General features: G+C 32.1%; 1 protein-coding gene across 2 annotated transcripts in view; it reads left to right on the top strand.

Annotated features, from left to right (window-relative positions):
• LOC130901804 (sodium-dependent dopamine transporter) overlaps positions 1-23,013 on the top strand; it is a 46,000-nt gene that overhangs the window by 4,572 nt on the left and 18,415 nt on the right. For both annotated transcript variants that reach the window (XM_057813409.1, XM_057813410.1), the window contains exons 2-3: positions 10,441-10,680; positions 18,011-18,145. In XM_057813409.1, coding sequence (XP_057669392.1) covers positions 10,503-10,680; positions 18,011-18,145 — 313 coding nt within the window. In that variant the 5' untranslated portion in view covers positions 10,441-10,502. The remainder of the gene's footprint in view (positions 1-10,440; positions 10,681-18,010; positions 18,146-23,013) is intronic.

Below are 23,013 nucleotides of genomic sequence, written 5' to 3'. Positions count from 1 at the left end.
GTTTCTGAAGACGATAACTAACAACATGTTGTTCATTATGTTTTCATTTTAATTCTGTTTATAGAACGTTTTTTATTGTATAAGTGTTTAAACTAATATGACAGCTTGTATTCAATAGCTTTTTGAAAGTGTTGATACGAGATTACACGAATCAAAAAACGTTCTGTGTAAAATATAATTGTTGAAACATGACATATACATCAAACGTTGACCCAATAACTACCCACCATTCGGTAATTCAGAGGGCAATGGATATTTTCAAGATCTCTTGTCAAAACAAAAGAGCGCGCTCTGCTGGCGCAGACACATGTCATCATATTCTAGAATCTCTATTATTGAAATCCTGAATATGAATTGACAAAGAGAGATTTAAATTTCTCGTTTAAGTACTATACCTGTCGATATCATACATCTATAAATATCACAATCAAACGTGTCCGTGGCATTCTTTTCATTTCAACTTTTCTGATTGAGAAATTTCAATGAAGTATTACAGTTTTGTTGAGATATTTTAATTAATCTGTTAGTGTACTCACTATTTGGACCATCAATATGTTTTCGGTAAACTGAACCTATTGGGTATACAACCATTTACTCCTTAATTTACGTCATCCTCGCAACCAATCAAGTATTTACTTCATACTTCTCATTAGCAGATTGCATGCCCTTTATAACTTTTTATATTTTTATTTCTTTCTCAATATTTACAATCACGTGTTTTTGATACCTTTGGCTCATTACTTAAATGATTTATTAGATATAAAAGTTTTTTTTATTCTTATTCAAATATAATAATGTTTTTTCTTCTTCTTCAGCCGTTCTGCGTATACTCCTGAGTATAGGCCTCTCTTAATGTGTTCTACATTATTCTGTCTTGTATTGTTTCCATCCAGTGTCGGCATGTTGTGACCTTCATCTTTCTTTGTTTTGTCTTCCAACATGACCGAATTATTGCCATTTGTTGTTCATGTTATGTTATCTCACATAGGTTTGTCAGGATCTGTATTTTTCTTGGTAAATAATGAACAACTTTTCTACCTTGAAAAAGTTTATAATCCACCAGAATATGGCTGGTTAAAGGCAAACGGAAATATTCATAAGAAGAGGTCAATCAAGCACTGCTAGCATGAACGAAACAGACACAAAGAAAAGCCATATATCGCTAATCTTCTGGAAGAACCTCGAAGACCACGAATAAGTAACTAAACCATTAAAAGAGATGTAGAAATGCTTTCACCCTGCGGAATAAGAAAACTCCAATGCTACAGCGTTTTATCCACAAATGAAAGTAGATTTTGCGTTTAATGAATGAGAGTAAGAGACATTAATTTCCACTTTTTGAGGACATTATTATTATAATTAATTGGAATATGGAAAGACTGCTCAATGCGGTCAAAGAGTACGTGGAGGACACACAAATATTGAGTAGAGCAAAAATATTATCTGTCAATTTTTGTTATTGCATAAGGATTAAATATTGAACTTTCGATCGCAGAGCTTTTAATTAATATCAATTGAGCTTGAAATTGAATTAAAAAAGAAAATAATTCGAAAAAATGATGTTGATGATGATGATGATGATGATGAACTGCCTCGTCTGTTAAAGACTTAATTTACTGAGTGTTTTAACTAGAAGCGGATTTTCCATTCTTACTAATAGTCTCAAGATAAAATGAACTAGAAATTTCGTTTTACTTTTGTCGATTCCCTCAATTTTATCGCTTTTTTTTATCATAAAGTACTTAAAAAATATCAAATTTGATATTTATCGATTATTTTCTGACAAAATATCGATATTTTGACTTCGATGTTTTTGCCTTTCAATAACATCATAACAATGCACTGCCGCAAGAACGTTTGATTTCAAAAGACTAATAAGAAGTTTTTGATAATTATATTTATGTAACTTTGACACGTAACGTATGTGGGATGTTTTCATTATAGACATGTTTTTCAAGAATACCTTTTAAATTTAATATTTATTCACATTTGAAAAATATTTTTCTCATATCTAATCTGTTTTCGAAGAAATATGAATTAATTAAATTTCAGCTGTTAAAAAGTTTTGAGAAGGATATTCCGACTTTTACCTGAACATTTCAGCTATGGAGTGTAGAGAAGGAGGAACATCTCTGGGTTAAAAAATGTGAGCTGATTTTTGATGGGAAAATAGGTGGCGCTGATTGTAGAGGGTATTCGCTCGAATTTTACGCGCTGATTTGAAAATAACTGTATAGTAATGCTTTAAATAATGCACCGTGATAATGAAATTAGTAGTATTAAAATAATGAAACGATTAACAAAACAGAATCTCGTTAAATTAACTTTATTATTTAGCTATTTATTTGGTTTAGATAATACATATATTCTAATATGAAAAAAAAGTAGAATCATGTAACAATAATGAAATAGTATAAAAAAAACATTTTGGTTGATTAAAATAAAATATTGAATTTTATCCGTAACTAATATAATAATTATAGCGATATAATTAGATCAATAAAAATAATAGAATAATAAAAAAAAATATTTCGGTTCATAAAAATAAAATATTGAACTTCATTAGCAACTATATGACTGTATGAGTTTCTTCAAGTATATATATTTTCGATTTAGTAAACTTCAATAATAAATAATAAAATGTTATAACGTATGTAACTACCAAAAAAAAACCAGAAAATAAAAATACTACTGAAACCAAAGAATAATGAAACCCAACCATTGTTAATTATCAAACTATATTCATTAAGTTTACTTATTTTTGTTATTTCTCTTACGACAAGTGCAGGGAAGTTTTTTGGTAATTCATTTCACGGCAGTAGTTTCAAAATTTTTCCATTGAGGACATGAAAATTCAGAAACAATATAACGTTGAGTACTGAGATAATAATTTCATGGCTGGAGTACCAAAGCACTTTCATTGAGCACATGAGGAGAATTCAGAAATAATTGAATGAATAATTGTTGAATTCATTGAGGCGCTGGGTGAGCTAAAAATTTTTCGTTATCCATAAGAAATGTATAAATTAAATCTACAAAACCTTAATTTGTGCTTTATAGAATATTAAATATTGGAAAAAAAAATTATATTAAGTTTCATATCAAAATATTACAATATTGTTTGTTTCCACAAAAAAAATAATTGTACGTTAATCCAAATACCTTTCTATTTTTACAAGATGGAGTTATAAAGAACATATAGTTACCATTACTGAAAAATCATCTTGTATAAAAACGCGAAGTTTTTCGGTTTCCCTAAAGGGATCAGTATAAACAAGTACTAATTGGTTATCATGAAGTATATAATACCAATACTCAGGCATCATACTCAAAAAAGAGTCCAACAATTCCTTAATATTCTTAGGAGTCTGGAAAAAAATTAAGGATCTGTAGAAAATTTTGGTATATACTTAAATCATGAACCTACTGATATTTCAAGCTTTAACTAACATTGTTTGAATCGATTTCATTTAAAAAATCTTGTTCTGCATCAAATCTTGTCTCTACATTGTTCACAGCAATTTGCATCTTGTCTACTGGTTGATCAGGTATACTATTTAATGATGTTTTATGTGAAATAAATTGTGGATATTTATCGTCAGAACTTGCAGTTTTTCGGATTTTTATCAGCGAAGGCGAGATCTTTTCGATTGATGTTGACGCTGGTTTTTTTCTAATGTTAATACGATTGTCCAACTGTTGAAAAGGCTTTCGCACATTGATGGTTGGCTTCTACGAAATATTTATTAAAATTAATTAAAATTAAATTACTGCTTAGTTTTTACTTTAAACCTTATACCTTTGAAAATTTATCGTCATTTATTATTTTAACCGTTTGATAGTGCAGGTTTTCTTGATTTTCTGAAAGCTACATTTAAAGTTACATTTACTTCAATACCATATTGTCTTGGCTGTAGGTTAACTGGTACAGCATTTGGCAATAGGGTCCATCGTTTCAATTCATATTCTTTGATTATTCCACCTGAATAATCAATCTTCCGCGTGTTACTTATTATTTTTCAAATTTAATGAGAAATCAATGTTAATCAACAAATATTTTGGGAACATGGATAAATAATTATTGATTTTCCTCTAATGAATTTTGCTTTCTAACAGATTCAAACATGACTTACCTTTGGTATTCCAAAGAGACTTGCTTGTTTTATATTTTGAGATGAACGAATTTCACGATCTTTTAAAGAACCACTTATACATCCAGAAATACAACAAGTTTTCACCATGATTTTTTGTATTCTTTTTTTAATATTTTTTTAATATTTTTAAACGTTATTTAATTCTTTTCACCACCTACATAATATTCTGTTTTCGTTAGTTTATAGAATCTGAAGCTAGTTTCAGATATAGTAAGTGTTTAACTTCAGATCTCAATCCCATAGTACAATCAGCGCCACGTATTATCCCTACAGAATTCAGACCATATTTTAAACGTACCGTCCATAAGAGATGTTCCTCCTTCTCTACACTCCATAATTTCAGTACTTTTGCGCATGCGTTGTTCGAGTCTCACTAAAATTTCATCCTTGTTGGTCGTTTAGTTTCTGTTTAACAATCGTAAAGTTATTTGTTGTGAAGATTTTTCTGGAAATGGGGAAAATAGGGCATCGAGCTGACATTAAATACGCCTAAGCAAATAAAATAGGAGTTAGACACTGTGTATGGAGGCTCGGCATCATCATTTACGACCGTAAAATTTTTGGCACTTAAATACAATCGTGGCCATATCAGTATGACTGATGAACAGCAAAAATTACGACAACCAGCGATATTATCGAAAATCTTCTCAAATATTGGACGACTATCGGATGAAAATTAAGAAAATAGAAAAAGTTATCGCATATGAAAAGAACGTATTTGTCATATACCGTTTGGAGAATAATGCGTACTTAAGCTACCCGCGCATTGAAAGTCGCGTTTGCTCATTTTTGACTAATAACGTGTACGAATGAACAATTCGCAGGCATTTTTGACCCGTTTTAAGCAAACTAATAAATATAGATGAAACCTGGATCCACTACAACACTCCTGTATCGGAAAAACAGCCAAGACAGTGAATTTCAAATGGTGAACTTGCTGCGAAAAAGGTAAACACGATTTCATCAGCCGGAAAAGTCACTACTGAGATAGCCAAGGAATTGTGCTCATCGACTATATTCAAGAAGAGGAAACAATAACGGGATAGTATTAGGCATTATTGCTTGATAAGGTTATGAAAGATATTGCAAAACAGTGACCGAGTTTAAGGGAAAAGAAAGTGCTAGGGCAACGCACTGTCTCACATCTCCATGGCTAGCGTTCACGAATTGCACTTCGAATTGGTGGACCTCCCACCCTATTCACCAAATCTAGCTCCAGTGATTTTTTCCTGTTTCCTAACCTTATAGCTACACTACTTCTGCATACATAAACGCTTATTTTGAGGAAAAATACGGCAATTATTATTTGGGAGAATCAAAAAGGTTGCAGCATTGCTAAAAAAATGTATAGACTTAAAAGAAGTTGTTGAGAAATTAAAATTACTATTGAAAAAAGTATCAGGACTGAAACGTGTCAACTTTGAATTTGACGAACAGCACTATTCTTTTTTAAACGTGCGTTTCTTGATATTTTTGTAAGCGAATGAACCATGCGCTGGAGGGGTCGGGGCTAGGGTTAGCGATTCTTTCCAAAAAAGATCGATTTTTAAATCGATTCGACTCTTAACCTGATGAATCTATTCATAAAAAATCGGGGTCTAAAAGATGGATAACTAAAAAATCTATTTTATATAAAGTCTATATTTACAATGTTTCATTAAGAAGTTGAGAAAAAAGATAATATAGCTTATAGTATCCAATGATTGATATCTAAGTTTTTTAAAATCAACAGTTTGTTAAGTCTACTGGGATCCAAATGGCATCGCTGACATGGTGCCGGAAATTGATTAAATCTACTCACAAGGAACAGATGATCCCACAAATTTTTCTGTTCTTGCCAGTAAACTATAGGATCATACTTCAGTAGCCCAACTGCCTGCAATAAATAATGTTCAACTTATTCTTTTAAGTTCTGAGGTAGCCAAGCACATAGCCATCTCTCGAGTTTTAGAGTAATTAATCCTTTTCCCGACAACAGTAAAATTACGAGTACATTCAACTAATTGTAAATAATTTCATGGTTTTTACCAAAACGGAAAAAATTTCATGTCGATTTTCAAGGGTGTAATATCGATTCACCGATTCGATTAATCGATTTCAGATCGCCTTGTCTAGTCGGTGCAACTCTCGCGTGGCTCCTCGCTTCTTGAGAATGTAGTGAAAATGGATATGGATGACTTCACGGGAAAGCAACACACTTCTTATTTGATAAAAATGATGCTCTTATATCATTATTTGCCATCTAATCTTAATTCCATAAAATAGAACAGTATATTTGATTAAATTCTGGATTAAAAATTTCGACGAAACTAGCACGACAATTAAAAAACAAACAGGACCCCAATGGTGCAGGAGAACCAAACTGCAACTTTTTTTGGCACGAATGCTTTTTTCACTCGAATGAGCTTGCCAACAAACAAAATTGCAGATTTTAAAGTAGAGAATACCCTAAATTGAAATACCAAAAACTATCACATTTTCCAAAAGTCACGGTTAGGGCGGCAATATCTTCAAACGAAGTAATAGATCTGCACAGAACAAATGAAAATGCAAAGAACTTATCCGTGGCTGAAAAAATTTTTCCAGAAAATTGATTTTGCGAAAAGTAGATGTTCCATCGGAACTTATCAGATCAGATCTATATCCAGCTAGTGGTTTTTAATAATATCATGTGTCGAACAATTTCCGACATTCTTATAGTTCCAGGAATACCGGAGGAGAAATTGTTACTGGGACGATATTATTTATAACAAATAATGTTTTTCCATTTAAGGTGCTTCATTTGAAATAAATACTTCTTTAAATATGATGCGTTTTTTTGTTGACGAAAAATGCGAAAAGCCTATGTCCTATCCTGTGTAAATTCAGACTACACCTTAGAAATTAATATATTATCATCATTTGCTGAAAAATATACAGGGTGTTCCGCGACAAGTTAAAACTATCTGTATATGGCAAAATACTTATAGTACAATCATGAAAATTTCTACGTTTGGGTTTTTCAGATACGATCTTTTTAACTAAAATATTTTTAAAGATGGCCGACTTCCGCTTCTACCGAAAGTCCTCTGTAACTTTGTTATTTTAAATGAAACACCCAGTATATTGATACATTTTTTAAATCTACGTAAAATTATAGTATACTTTTGTCTTAAGACTTTCTTCGAAAAATGCATACTTTTTGAGTTATTAGTTTTTTTGGAAAATAATTTAACCGTTGCAGATCCTTATAAATTATTTTTTACGAGGATACCCTCAAAGATATAAAAATGGTTTCTGTTCGGTCATCAGATTATTTCCCTTTTAATTTTCCATAAAATGTGATAGCATATCGTATTATTGTCACAAATGGTTTAATTCGATAAACTTTTGCTTAAAATGAACCGGATCAAAATAAAATAAAAAAAAATAATTTTGTCTACACCGGTACAATTTTTTACAAAAAAATTAATATCTCAAAAAGTATGCATTTTTCAAAAAAAGTTTTTAAACAAAAGTATACTAAAATTTTACTTAGATTTAAAAAATGTAGTAATATACAGGGTGTTCTATTTAAAACAACAAAGTTACAGTCGACTTCCAGTAGAAACGGAAGTCGGCCATATTTGAAAATATTTTAGTTAAAAAGATCGTATTCGAAAACCCAAACGTGGAAATTTTCATGATTTTATTATAAGTATTATACAGATAGTTTTATCTCGTCGTGGGACACCCCGTATTTTGTTTCTTAATTAATGTTAAAACCTTAAAGAAACTTTCCTCCTTTCGAATTTTTTCCAATAGTTATCCAAGAAACTTAATGGAAAACTATTGTGACTTATCATATCATGTAATAACGAAGAAAACGTAAACGAAGTCATCATCTTCTGATAACATTATGTATACAGCATCTATTGATGTGTGTTAGAGGGACAATGATTCAATTTATCCCCCGATAAGGTCATGTGTTGCCGATTTAACGATGATGTGATTCAGGACCGTAACGTTTCAAGATAACTTATCTTTTTAACATTGATTTATTTGTAGATAAAAGAATCTACTATAGTGTATTCGTAATGTACGTGGAGTAATTCAGAAACAGTTGGCGAGGAACATTTTGTTTTGGTCTATTGTCAAATTAAGGTCGGACCGTTTAAAGAAACACTCACATGGATATAGTGGAACCTAGAGGTCGACAAATGTATAGCAACGCGGTAGGTATCGGCCAAAGTTATCTGGAAATGTTCGAAGATTTACGTGTGCAAATGGACAACGACCCAACACTCGCGAACATCCGTCATTTCATGCAGGATGGTGCTTCGCCGCAGAATGTAATCGGGAGTACCTTCTTAATGTTCATTTTGTAGAATGAATAGGCAGACGAAGAATCGTTGAGTGGTCCGCACGGTCATGTGACCTGACACCCTGTGATCTCTTCATAGGGAGCCTTCTCAAGGACCGCGTTTTAGCAAGAGGACGCACTCTTCCCGCCCTCCGAACGGCAATTGAAGAAGACAGCACGACATGCTTCTCCGGATCTGCTTTTCCGTTGAGAAACGTTGCCGTTAATGCATTGATCGAAATTGGCTTCAATTTGAACCTTTTTTCGAATCCCTTTTGTAATTACTTTTAATAAATTGATATTGATGCTACATTTGTTTCTCTTAATGCAAAATTTTTTGCCTGACTTATACCGACCTCTGTATAATATTGTTTACCTACTTTATAGGACTATCAGAAGTATCAAAGAATATCCAGCGTAAAAAGGATAGTATTGTATATAGTTTTGTTTCGTTGGCTTCCCTCAAAATCAATTGCATCAATTAGAAAAACCTTTTTCCTTTTGTCACCATATCATAATCAGCTGGTCCTGTATTTTGACTCTCACAATCAGTAATAGTAGTTAATGTATTTCGAAATGGTCGATCTATCAAAGCCGAGGTAAATAGTGGTATATAGTTAACCAAAGCGAGCTTTATTACAAAAAGAGAATCAAAACCACATAAGCGCAATATGATATAAGAAATTGATGGTATCGAACTCCTATCATATCTAGCATGTAGTCCGGACCTTATGTCGACCATTACTATTTATCCAGAAAATTCAGTGCGACAATTTTTTACTTCTAAACTCAAAGAGTGTTTTTACCAAGATATCAAAGAGCTTGCTCAATGTTGGGTTAAAATCAAAGAATACGATGGGCTCTACTTAGAATATTAGGGCTTTCTTTTCGTATGGTTATTCAATAAGCAAAGTGTACGCTGAAAACGATATTATTTATGAGATATTCTCTATCAAATCTTAAAAATAAAGTATCTTAGCGACTCTGCTACACTGATATTTTCTCAATGTTGTTCCTTCTTCTATACAATATATGTTATGCGCTTTTACCCTTGATGCTAATCATGCTTCACCATTGTCCAGCAGACGTTATCGTGGTTGTGTAGCCTCTTCTTAATATATGACCCCATTTGCCACCATTACCACTCCCAGGTCTATGAATGTCTCTGTTTCTTAGATTACTTCAGCGTGCATACTTCAAAAAGTTGTATGCCGTATGTCTAAAGGTGTGCAAACTACGTAAACTTTGAAAACTGTATATGAAAAATGGGTATATAGTGGTACGTTGGGTCGTATGCCCAAATCTTGCACTCTCTTTTGTTATTTTATTATTAGGGGTCGTTTTCATTAAAACTTTCAGTCCTTAAATTAATAAGAAATAACGAAGAAGTTAACTATATAAGACTATGGAATTGAAAGTGAGGAAATAGCGTTTTATAAGTTATGAAAAGGAGAAGCGCGAGGAATATTGACAGCTTAAAGAAAGCCGAGATCTGATTGGCTGATGATGGAATGAATAGTTGCCTATGCAATATGTTATATTTCCAAGTAGGTTTTTATTTCAACCAATCCATTATCACAAAAACTAGTTATATTTTTATAAAGAATAGCGGACTGAATCATAATATTCTAGGTTTTAGAATACACAGTTTAGAGATTTAATTAATTACCTTGTAGATATAAGAATATTCTATTTTATTCAACCTTTCATTTCTTATATGTTTTTCGTGATGATTTGTCTTGATTTCAAGTTTCTTTTCTACGAAAATCAGTTTAAAATAACATGCAAAAATTGACGTTTGACCTATTTCCGTCTTTATCAAAAAACAAAAAAACGATTTTGACTACAAACTTTCTGTGACTATATCGACAAAGTATTTTTCTTTTAATCCACTAGTGCGTAAAAACAATTATTATCAATTTAAATTGTTTTTTAAATATTTATACATATTCTCTAACTTTTCAGTGTTGACGGCACACATTATTATCTTTTGCTGTTGGCTTTTTCGCCGTTAAAAGAAGAAGAGTATGTCGTGTAAGGAGAGTCTCAGAAGTCCTCGAGGTGCTCCTGAACTTCCACCAGCGACAACTGATGGGCGAGAAACGTGGAGCAAAAAAGTCGACTTCTTGCTGTCGGTCATAGGTTTCGCTGTAGATCTTGCAAACGTGTGGAGATTTCCTTATTTGTGTTATAAGAATGGAGGCGGTAAGTTCACTAGATGTTAAAAAGAATAAATTGCTATAAAAATGTACCAATTTATCACGGCAATAGTAAAAATATTGGATACTCCTTGATTTTGGTAACCGCAAACTTCAAAATAGCTTTCAAGGCGAGCCTTATATGGTAGGGCATAAAATGAAAAAACGTGTTTTTCATCTATAAGTTAAAAAGTTTATTTCATTAATACAAAAGAGTTGAATATGTTAATTTTGTGATGTGTATTTTCTGGTCTTCATTCTATTTGTCAGTTAAATAGGAAAAGTTTACTTTACCTCCATGATTTATTATATTCACATAATTTTGACAAATAAATAGTAATAACTTATAATAAGCGCTTCCAACTGGCAAATCCTACTTAAATCTCGAAGAATAAATCTCTTAAAGTATGACCATTCTCCCGTTATTCGGAAAAATGATCTTAAAAGCGTATTATTCACAAGATTGAATTAATATAAAGCCCATAAAGCTGTGAGAAAGCAGAAGAGCTTTCGTAATGTCCGGTTGTCAACCGCCTTGAGTACGTTCGCTACCCTTAAGCTTATTTTCTAATTTCCTGGTGTTTACTGAGATAAAATACTCCAACATTTTCAAAATATTATAATTCATAATCTTCGTTTGTTTTATTATTATTAAAATCACATCAGATTGTAAATTTGTTTAAAAAAATTTTAGCTTGGTTACACACACATAACGAAGGTTTGGGGATGAAGATTTTATAGCATATAAAAATCTTAATATTACAAACATTGCGGAAAAAATTTTCGTCTTTGAAGTGCGATTAAAGTGGTTCGATTCCTCAAAAGAGAGCAAAGAGAATAGCCGTGTAAGGTTATTTTCATGTTAATCCTGTTAAGACAAGCAGTGAAAACAAGATGGTTGATGCATGTGACAGATGACAAATGACACAAATAATCTATTATATTTGGATGTACTTCCATTTTATCTTTTCCATTTTCAAAAAATTTTTTTACAAACGTACAAATTAGAGCTACTGTTTATCCATTTTTCGCATTGAAATAAGTAACACAACAAGCAACTGTCGAATAAAATTATTAATTGAAGAGCATTGGAACGTCCAAATTCAAAAGAAATCTCTTTCAAGATTCTGAGCAAAGAAATCTTACGCAGAGTGTTCACAAAGTGAATTGCCGAACAATATCAAGTGAACAGTCAGATTCATCAGATGTACAAAGCCGAATGCAGTATATATCGTTATTTTCAAGATTCGGGTGTATTTGATAAAGTAGCCCAACTCATTGATCATGTTTTGACACCAAATGAGTTCTATGCTAATTACAATCAGAGATGCTACACTTGGCTACCGAGAGTATTTTGATGGTCCGGGGCACAGATTCGTAGAGGCAGAGGAATTGTAAGTTGTCCTTGAACTGGCCCCATGTCTCATTTCCAAAGTTCGTCTAAAACTTAATAAAAATTCGTAGCATGAGGTCAACTTTTCTGAAACATGTCTACACCAATAGGTTAATAGGCTTACAGGATTAAAAAAATTCAATGTAGTCTGAGAATGTTTAATAAAAATAAAAACCTTTATTACTTTCAACATTCGTAACACAGCTATAGATAATATCAGGTAACTGATCATTTCAAACTTAGTTTAGCTTTCAGTTTTTAAATTAATCACAAGCATACATTGTTTAGAAATAACATATTAAAATTTTGGAACCTTTTCCTTTTAAATTAAAATCACAACCTTTCCTTTGAAGCTTTTATTCTGGTGAATGATGCTCTAAAATTATAATTTTTTACCTGTTTCATTTTCGATGTTGAGTAACACCAAATAATTCAGTCTGTCTTCACCAGTAGTCGCACGTAAGCGATTCTGTATTAATAATAAGTTGCTCTACAACTGTCAAAAATGCTGTACTTGGATATGTGGATGTTCGTGAAGTATATCCTCTAAAATCTCAATTTCGCAACTATTAACTGTTGCGTGCTGTATTCTGATGTGTAGATTTTGATGAGGCTTAAAATTTCTCATATTTTTTTGACTAATGTGGGCTGTGAAACTGTATAAATAAAAACATGAGGCCTTAGGCTCGGTGCAATCTACTCCCTTTGCCTATCTCTCTCGCCAGCCCTTATGCTACTTTTAAATGAGGGAGTGTGTATCCAGTAGAACAATTAAGTTTATTAAAACTTATTGTAACGTTTTAATGGAATTAGATTAGAATAAGGTTGTTTAAAATATTTCCATTGATATTAATATGTTCTGTGATTTGTTCTAAAATAGTGTATAAGTAAAGTAAACTCAAGATCAATAAATCAGTGCATAAACCTTCACTAATTATTAATCGTACTTCAGAATTGGTATTTGCAAGCTGGAATTCCAGAAATGTCATGTATTACGAGAGTTACTGAGAATCGCCTCAACTATGACGAGCAGTTAGACAGCAAAATTCAATGCAAAATCTATTAATTCCTCACCATTTTGTAATTTAGTTGGGCTCTTTATGAACAAAAATACTAATTTTAATGAATGATAGAGGTAATCAAAGTATTTTGATTACGGTTACACAGCTATAGTTCAACATATAGTAGAATTTTATGAAGTTCTATGGTTTGCTAATGGAATATTAGAGAGAGAGAGAGAGAAATTGTAGAGAAAAGTTTGTAAAAAACCAACTAACACTTATAGAGTAGAAAACACTTTCCAGTAAAAGATGTTATAGATTTGATTTCAATTGGCAAATGATTATGCATTTTTTTGCATCGTACAGTATTGATCCCTTCACTAATTCTGAACGTGGAGTAGGTAGGTAAAGATATAAAATATATCTATTCACAAATCTTGTGTAAGTGAATAAAGCTAAATTTTTTGTATATGTGTAAGCTACTATTAATGAAAAATATTATTTTTCTAACAATTTTAATAGCATAATGACTATCACCAACGGAGATGTTACCACACTCACTTCCGGCTCGTGTTGAAATTTTAACTTCGTTGGTAATAGCCGTCATTACACGCTTGTTATACTATTAACTTTTGTGAGTCTCATGTAAATGAAATGTATGGTGGATGTCAACATTCACATAATTTCATACAATATAATGAACAAATCCTCATTAGTAACATAATAGTGTAGATTTGTTCTAAAGGTATAACTAACTTCTCTCCATTATCAATACCAAAGACGTTAAGAGCTTTTGAAATATCCGCAGTTAAGGCATTTAACTTTGAAAGAAAAAGATCCCAATTCACTGCGTTATCCATTCTGTACAAATTAGTATATTGGAAAAAAAGTAAGAAAACGTTGCTCTCACCATCAAACCTGACAAAGCTGACTGACTCTAAGCAGAACAATGGATTTGGTGGGAAATAGCTAGTCGCCTCTTTTCGATCTCCTCGATATCTGTGATTGTCAACATACACCAATATTCCATCTTTAACAAACGTATTTGATGTTTGTCGACATTCACTGGTGAAAGTCGTCACTCTCCACTCTTTCACGGTAACATGTTAATAACTTCAAAACCTAATTGCCTTACGTAAAATGATTAGATATTGAGAAAATCTCTAGTCTTTAGTGATTCCGTCGTAGCAATTTAATTCAATTATTGGGATAAAGTAAAGGTTGTAAGAAGATTTAGATATCGCGATCGAGATACTGGGAAATGTATTCAATTTTATTATTTCTTCTCCTTTTTTGTATAAGGGATTGATGATAAGGCGACGGCAGGTAAAAGTAGCTATTGAGAAATTCAACTGAGCGGATTTGTGAGACTTAAATCTTCAATTGGTGGAATTTGTCGATGTATTTTAATTTTTGATATTAATTTGACCAAGATTGTGAAATAAGTAAACATAAAACATTGCCAGGCAACTATGAATATAATCAGAGATTGAGCAAGACTATGAAATATATAAAGGAAGCTTGACATGGTGCAAAACAACGTGCAATATTTCTTGACCAAAAGTATGCGTAGATGTTTAGCTTATTGTTACAAGCAAAATCTCGCACTTAGAATTATTATCGGTTTTATGGCATTTTTATTATGTGCACGTTGCAATTCTAAGGAGAAATAAGTATCTGCGTCTAAAGCGTCTAAATACCACATATTTTGTTTTATAACAGTTAATGTTTAGTAGGGAATAGCACAAAATATCGATATATCAAACTATCGATATTTTTTCAAAAATTAATCAATAAATATTGTCGATATTCTTTTATCTTGAAATATTGATATTCGATATTAATTTTTGAGTATCGAATTCGATATTTTTTTAAGAAAACTTTATTTTATTTTACTATATACTAACTTCATATTTCACTTACTGTTGTAATATTTTACCTGTCCTCATATTTAATTAATTAATTATTTACATCAACGCGCAAGCTTTGATATAAGTGCTGCCTCTATGTGTAACCGTGACAACCATATTGTGTTAAGTTGTTGTGTATGTATGTGTAGTGTACAGTAAAATGGCGGCAAGCGACATTACGTGGTGTGATTTGTTGTGTCTTTTTGTTGTGCAATTGCTATTTTTTTATTTATAATGTCTTCAGTGTGGAATTTTTTTACTAAAAATGGGAACAATCAACCTGTTTCATGTAATTTATGTGTTAACACATACAAAACATGTGGAAATAAAAAAAATTGAAAACAAAACATTATAATGCTTTAATATATATTCAAGATCACTAAAATCTGTAAATGAAACTAAGGATCCTATATAGATAGATATAATTTATAATACTTTATTTAAATAATAAATAGAACTGATGAAAATAAAAAAAGCATTAATTTTTTTAAAGTTCTTTTATATTTGAATACTCAACGCTCTGAAATAAAAATATCGATAAATCGACATATCGATATTTTTTACGCTACATACATCGATATTCTCTGAATATATCCATACGATATTTATCGATATAATCTTTTCATTTGCCCGTCCCTAATGTTTAGACCCATATTTCTTCCCACTCTGTCATAGGCATTGCAGTCCATTCAAGGACTCCGCGTATCTGATGTATTTATAAGTTTACCGTTAATTTTTACTCTATATGATAATTTGTGTTTAGCTTGCTTAAAGATCTTATCTTAATACAAATTAAACAGAAACGATGAGAGTATGCAACCTTGTTTGACTCCTCTTAAGATTTTGTATTCTTCTGTTCGATTTTGATGTAGATTCGAACATCCGCTCTTTGGAACCAATGATTACTACAACAGAACTATCAACTCCTTTTTCCCTTAATATATTTAATAACTTGTCGTGTTGTAGTCGATCGAATGCCTTTTCGTATTCTATAAAGACTGCAAATACATCTTTCCGTTGGTCTCGACATTTTTGTAGTAATACATTCAGTGCAAAAAGTGCTTTTCGTGTTCCCAACCCATTTCTGAAGCCGAATTGGGTTTCGTTTTGATCTCCTTGGCACTTATTTTTGATTCACGGGAATGTAATATCTATTATTTTGATAATTTTCATAATGTTATTTCGAAAAAATATAGTAAGTTAAATCACTCGTTCGTTTTATATAATCTCGAACGATCAAATCAGTTTTTTCGTTTATCTTTTGTGTCAGTTTCACATAATTTGAAATCAATTTAGAAGAGATTTTTTTCTCTTTAAACTTCAGTTATGAATAAAAATGTATATTTTCGAAATATAATTAAAATCTGATCTACGCAGGAATACGACAAGAGCAACAGAGACCAACTAAGTCTCGACGTGTAACTTAATGGCTTTTAAAATTGAATTATGTACGAACATTGAGATAGAAAGAAGCCGCCGCGCGATTGGCACTTACTCCTTCATAACAAGATCGCTTCGGCAGAGGGAATCTGTACCGTACCTACATACTAATAACGAACGAGAATATATTTCACAGGCGAGAGTCTGTTTCGCCACACTGGTCAGTAGACCACTTACTAAGAAGCTTAGTTACATGTATGATAGAAACTACGAAGTTAGTCATAATGGAATTAGTCAGTTATTTTATCGGAATATAAAATTATTCGATTTAACAGAGTGTCAACAGAGGAGGAAGATTTACTTAAGATAGGTATGCTGATCAGGATTTACTGTTATTTTAATATTTGTTTGTATTTATTTTTGTGAATCTGATCAAATGCTGAAGGAATGAGGATAGTCACCTTTTTATTTTTTAGTATTGTTTATATCCAGCAGCTATTATAATAGGATATCGATATAATACAACAAATTGCTTCTTATGAAAACTTAACCAAAAATATAAATAAACAACTAGAATCTGAATAATTGATACATGAGCATGATCATAAGAGCTTCGAGAAGAATCGATCACATTTTTTTAAACATCTGCTACTATTTTCGAAAATATAATAAAAACATTTTTCTCAGCTCTACTTTCTGAGTTTCAGCTATGTAGGTTAGAAAAAGTCATGTATCTACTAAGATAAACTCTATTATAAACAAAATTAATCATTGAGTTTGAAAAAACTCCGTTTTAATGCTTTTTTCTAATGTGTAGATTAGAAAATAACCTATCAGAGACTAACAAAAGTAAGACATAATATTCGTAATCTATACACCTTGATGGGGGTCTTCCATAACTCTTAAGTCCTGATGCATTCGCCCTCGCTGCTCTTCGCTCATATCTCATAATTTTCTGGAAACCTTTCCTATTTAAAAAATTAAGTTTCATGCTCATTATACCCCATATTTTTTAATTGTAGCAGAAAGTTTTCTAATGTACGAGAAAATTCTGCATCACAAAGACAAAAGTTGTTCAAGCCTTTATTTTCAGCTGTCAATGTATAAACGCCAGTTTTTTGGTTTGTATTATGTGAAGTCCCATAAAAGCCCAAAGAGTAAGATGGTTAGGGCATAGTAGTAAAGATAGCCCGAAAAAAAAATTGAAAAATAGGCCATTGAAGAAGCTGAAGGAGATACAAGAAGGATTGGGAGTCCAAAAATAAAATGGTTGGATTCAGTTTTGAAGGATATTAGAGAGGTAGAACCGAACTAAAGCACAGAATCGCAGCCTGTGGAGAAAAATTGTGAAGACCGATGAGAAAAGAAAAATAAGTCATGGGCCTTAACTGTAAATATATATTGTAGCAATCACAGTTTTATCACAAAGCTTAGTGGAAAACGACTTATACCAAATGAGTAAGTGATGAAGTAGTTTGCGGAACTTTTTCATTGCATCGTCAAATCGTTCTCGTATGAACGTTAAGAACCTGCCAAAACTTCTAATCGAAACCAAGATGGTGCATGATACGCACCCCGTACATTATTCATATCAGATTTTCCATGCAAATGAAATAATATTTAGTTGTACGCTCTAACAAAATTCTTTTTCAGGAGCATTTTTGGTTCCTTATTGTGTTATGTTGGTTATTGGAGGCATACCACTCTTTTACATGGAATTAGCTTTGGGTCAGTTTAACAGAAAAGGAGCCATCACTTGCTGGGGCAGAATATGTCCGTTATTCAAAGGTAAATATATGAAATATAAACTTATTTTGAAACAACTTTCTATGTGAACGTCTAACGCATTTTTAATATTGAAGTTTGAACTTATTTTGGCTCGTATATGTGAAACTAGTTTTTATTTCACAAGAAGTATCTACCTCTTTTTTATTATGACACTGAAATTTTGACACTTTTAGTCATGTTCTTTTACACCACCATGAATGTTTAATTTTTCAAACAAAGAATGTCACAAAAATACGATTTTTTGGAACAAACTACATACCTTACGATCAAATTTCACATGGACTGACAAAAATCCAATACACGCATGCCAATGCTTAATTACAAATTTCCACATTTCTTGTAAACCTCAATTGGTAAACCTTCAGTGCCTTCAGCGAATTACTTTTTATGGCTTCAAAGGACTCGTTGCGCATTTTCCGAATTTTTAAAAAAGGAAAAAGTGGATATGGAGCTAAATCTGGCAAATTTGGTGATTGAGAGATGACTGTCGTTTCGTGTTTAGCCAAAAAATCGTAAACAAACAGCTGATACGAGGATGGTGTCAGAAGTACCTGGCCTAACCTAGAAATGGCGGCAGTTGCTTGAAACATACCACTGTATTAGAAAGTACACAATCTATACAGCATATGTTTCAAGTTTGAAGGCGCCACGTTGCTTGGTATTTGTTTGACAGTCATCAATAGTGAACGTTTTCAGTGAATTTGTAAACATGAAAAAAATTGGTCATCGTTATGTGATACAATACTCAACCAATATAAAAGCTGAACTAGATTCTACTCTGGGTGAGAGTGCTCTTTCGTTATCAACAGTAGATTATTGGGTAGCGGAGTTTAAACGAGGCCGTAAGACCTGCGAAGACCAGCATCGCAGTGATCGACCAAATGAGGTGACGACTCCAGAAATCTTGAAAAAAGTCCACAAAGCGGTACTGGATGATCGTCGACTGAAAGCGCGAAAGCTAACAGACATAGGCATTTCAAAAATTGGACAATTGGTTGCTGCATTTGCTCACAATGGAACAAAAACAGCGTCGTGAAGATGTTTCCATCGAGTGTATGACAATATTTCACAGGAATAAAGAACATTTGAAACAATGGATTGAAAAGGGAGAACCGGCTCCAAAGGAGACAAAGACCGTTCCATTTGCAGGTAAAGTCATGACGTTGGTTATTTGGGATACGCAAGGGATAATTTTCATTGACTATCTTGAAAAAGATAAAACTATCAACGGGTATTATTATGCAAACTTATTGCAATGTTTGAGCGAATAAATCAAGCAAAAACGGCCACATTTGGCTAAGAAGGAAGTGTTGTTTCTTCAAGATAATGCATCAGCTCACATAGTAATATAATGTTATCATCACGTTGAAAGAATCTCAAAACTAATACTGGAATAGAAGTTTCCAGGAAGAAGACATGAAGGCCGACCATCTATAAAATATGAGAGTAGGACACTGGAATGGAAGGGAACTGCGAAGAACAAACCGTCGAAATTGTAAGGAAAAATGACGAAGCAGAAGAAGAAAGTTTAATTGATCCAGAAGGATGTTAACTCTTTCAAAATTCCATTTCTGAGGGCATTGAATCGAACTTGTTAATTCATCGGTTAACGAAAAAAATCTTGATTTCGGTTTCATTTCCTGAGTTGTTTGTAATATAACCAATCCGTTTAAAAACTTTCCAAGAAGTTTTCAATGGACAAGAGCTCGCTCCTGTTTTTATACTGATATATTTCGATTTTAATAAGTGTCAAGTAATCAAAGAATCAACTTTATACTGATAGATGAAGAGAAAGTTGATTAGAATATTTACACTGAAGTTCCTAATGAATTTTTGGTTTATTATATAGTCATGATTATTTAATTATTACATTCCACTCCTCTCTTGAAAATTCCGCTTATGATGTTGACTTTAAAAAAAATTCTTTCTTGTACAAAATTTTTTTTAGTATTATAGAGTATTGTACATGATAAAACTCAAAATAAAGTGGAAATACTGATACTAAAAACCTTATAATTGTTTAGAGATCATAATAAATAATTTTTATAGTCTCACAAAGAACCTTAGGGGAATATCGTAAAATATTAAAAAAAAAACACTTTTACAACTTTGTGCAACGACGTTAAAATGCTCCATGAATCGGTCATTCGACTGTGCTAAATTATATGACTTCCATTTTATCATAATTTCTAAGACCTTGACGACCGACAGAAGTTTAAGAGGTCTTGAATTGCTTTTCCGCACTTTTCTCGTCCCTATGAAATTTGCAAATAAGAGCACTTTATTTAAAGATTTCAGACGTTGAACTAGAAAGTGTTTCTCAGATTTTCACGAATGAGATGAACGTCTCAAAATATAGGGAAATTGTAGTGCGTATGAACGGAGTGGTAAAACACTTTTTTTGTATACTAAACTAACTTTCCATTCCAAAGATTATATAATCTACAGAGTGATTCACTTTCATAGAAAAATCTGTATATGATTCAGCATTATTCGTGTTAGATCGGTTTGAATAAAATGAAATAAAACATTACAAAGTAAAAACAGCTAATTCTAAATAAGTTATCATTAAGAAATATAATATTAGTTTACTCGGTTTTCACCTTACAGCTTAAAGTTATTAATTGTTGTAACAGTTAGTCATAAGGAATATTAAATATTTTCTTCGCTCCTAGTTCTAAAAATACTTTAGGATTACTTACAAACCTTGATTAAACTCGTATAAATAATAAAAAAATGAATAAAAATGACAAATTTTGTAATCCCCCAACATATTTTCCATCCCAAAATCCCTGATATGATTCTTTAAAAATCTTTAAATCTTGATGTTCAAAACTCAAGTGCGAATACACAAAATTAATTATAATTATATATTTGTTGAAAATTTGTCATAAGCAAAAAATGTTCATAATATTCACTATTGTTATTTCCCAAAAACCCTTCGGCATCCTTTTTTAATAACTTCTGAGCAGCTTCTTCATTCACAGATAAGTGACTTCCAAACCCGAGAATATTTTATAGACTTTGGGATCTATGGGCCAACAAAGAAAATAACGTGTGATTGATTGATGATTCTCCTGACACGGCCTAGTAAGAAACTGGTATTGGAAAATTTCCTAAATGAAAAATAGGTGATTGTGCTTAGGGAACATTAAGGTGTTTCCATTTATGGCGATTAGATTGTTGAAGATAATAGTCATACAAAAGTAAAAGTCGTAGTAATGATTTTTTGTTCTTGTCATATTATAGGCACTCCAAACTTTAAAAACTTAGGTGCAAATTTCTCCCAACTGTCGCAGATGTTGAACGCCTATTTTATATATACTATAAAGTACCCTCATTTTATCTTGGTGTCAAATTTTAATACTGAAGTGGGCAAAATACAAATGGTGTCAAATTTTAATATGTGTATCCACCATAAATATAGAAAAAAGAATAAAAATCATTAACACAACATCCGGACGTACTAGGCATGATGGAATAGTTTTTGTTTTATCCGAAGAGGAAGGAAATGTGCATCCGCATCATCAGTGGCTATACGAGACCACCCTGTATGTGTCGCTGTACTATACTTGTACGACCCACTAAAATCCTTATTCTTTAAGCTAAACCTCTTTGAGGTTTCTATCCTAGACCTGTTTTAGCTTTCCAAGGAATGGCTATTCTTCACTCGAAGAATGTGTGCTCTGCGTTGTCGTTAGCTTGTCTGCAAGCTCTCTACTTTTCTTCGCTTAAACAGGTAGGACCTAAGTACCAGTGTCCAGACAATGGTTGGGTCAAGTGATAGCTCACTTTGTAGTGAGAGGCACGCAATCCACGTACCTCGTGGATCCATATCATATTTTTGCTACCATTGATCCAAGATCACGATTCCTACTTCGTTTGTGTTTCTGGCTTTATCGATGATTCATCCAACTTTTCCGCGTTACTTATTTTCTTGTACGTTCTCCTGCGATTGAGTGCTAGCAAATTTACTGGTATTGTTGCCTCTAAGAACAGCTCTGTATTGTACCCTTTCTTTTGCGATATATTTCTTTCTGTGTAGTCTCCCTCCGTACCTCTGGGCAAAGATATTGAATTTTTGACATCAACACTTTCTTCTTGGTAACATGGGGACCCCCATATTTTCCATTAGTCGTCTAATCGATTTATCTGGTCATTTTCATCTTATGCGTTTCCCAAAACTCATTGTCTAAGGTGATTCCTAAATATTTTATGGATTCTTTAGTTTCGATGAAGAGCTCTCCGATTTTCATAGCTTGAATATTGTCAAATTTTTTTGCCTTTTGTTTCTTGGTCAAGAAGATTGAATCGGTGTTTTTATAATGAAATAGTAATATAAACTTTATTGATGTTTTTATAATAATATTGTATATAGGTATTATCGAAGATACAATTTTATTACTATAACGATCTACAAGTTTACTGAATAAACAGTTTTAATTGTATAGTGAAAGTAGCAAAATATATCCGACTACTATGTTTTTTCACGTCTTAATATTGGCATTAGATCAATATTTCTGAGAAAGTTAACGACTCAACTATTTATCGTTTGTCAGAAAATTAAAGTAACTTATTTCATGTTATTTAAGTGTTCAAATTTGAACCGACATTTTGTTTCGAATGATTTGTCGTTGACGTTACATTATGCGTTAATGATGTCGAAAAGCAGAATTTCGAACCTACAACCGGAAGAATGAAAATGGAATTGAAGTCAAAGTGTCTTTTGTGGCCAAAAGAGGCACTCCGCAGATTAACAAAAGTGGATAATTGACTTTGTTGGAAATCTGGTTTTCCGAAGATGCTACACCAGAAATTATTTTAGCAGAAGACTGATTTGCACAAAAAGTGAATGTGTAACAGATTAG

Source organism: Diorhabda carinulata, chromosome X, assembly GCF_026250575.1.
Source record: "Diorhabda carinulata isolate Delta chromosome X, icDioCari1.1, whole genome shotgun sequence".
NCBI lineage: Eukaryota > Metazoa > Arthropoda > Insecta > Coleoptera > Chrysomelidae > Diorhabda > Diorhabda carinulata.
This window is presented reverse-complemented; position numbering and strand designations above follow the sequence as displayed.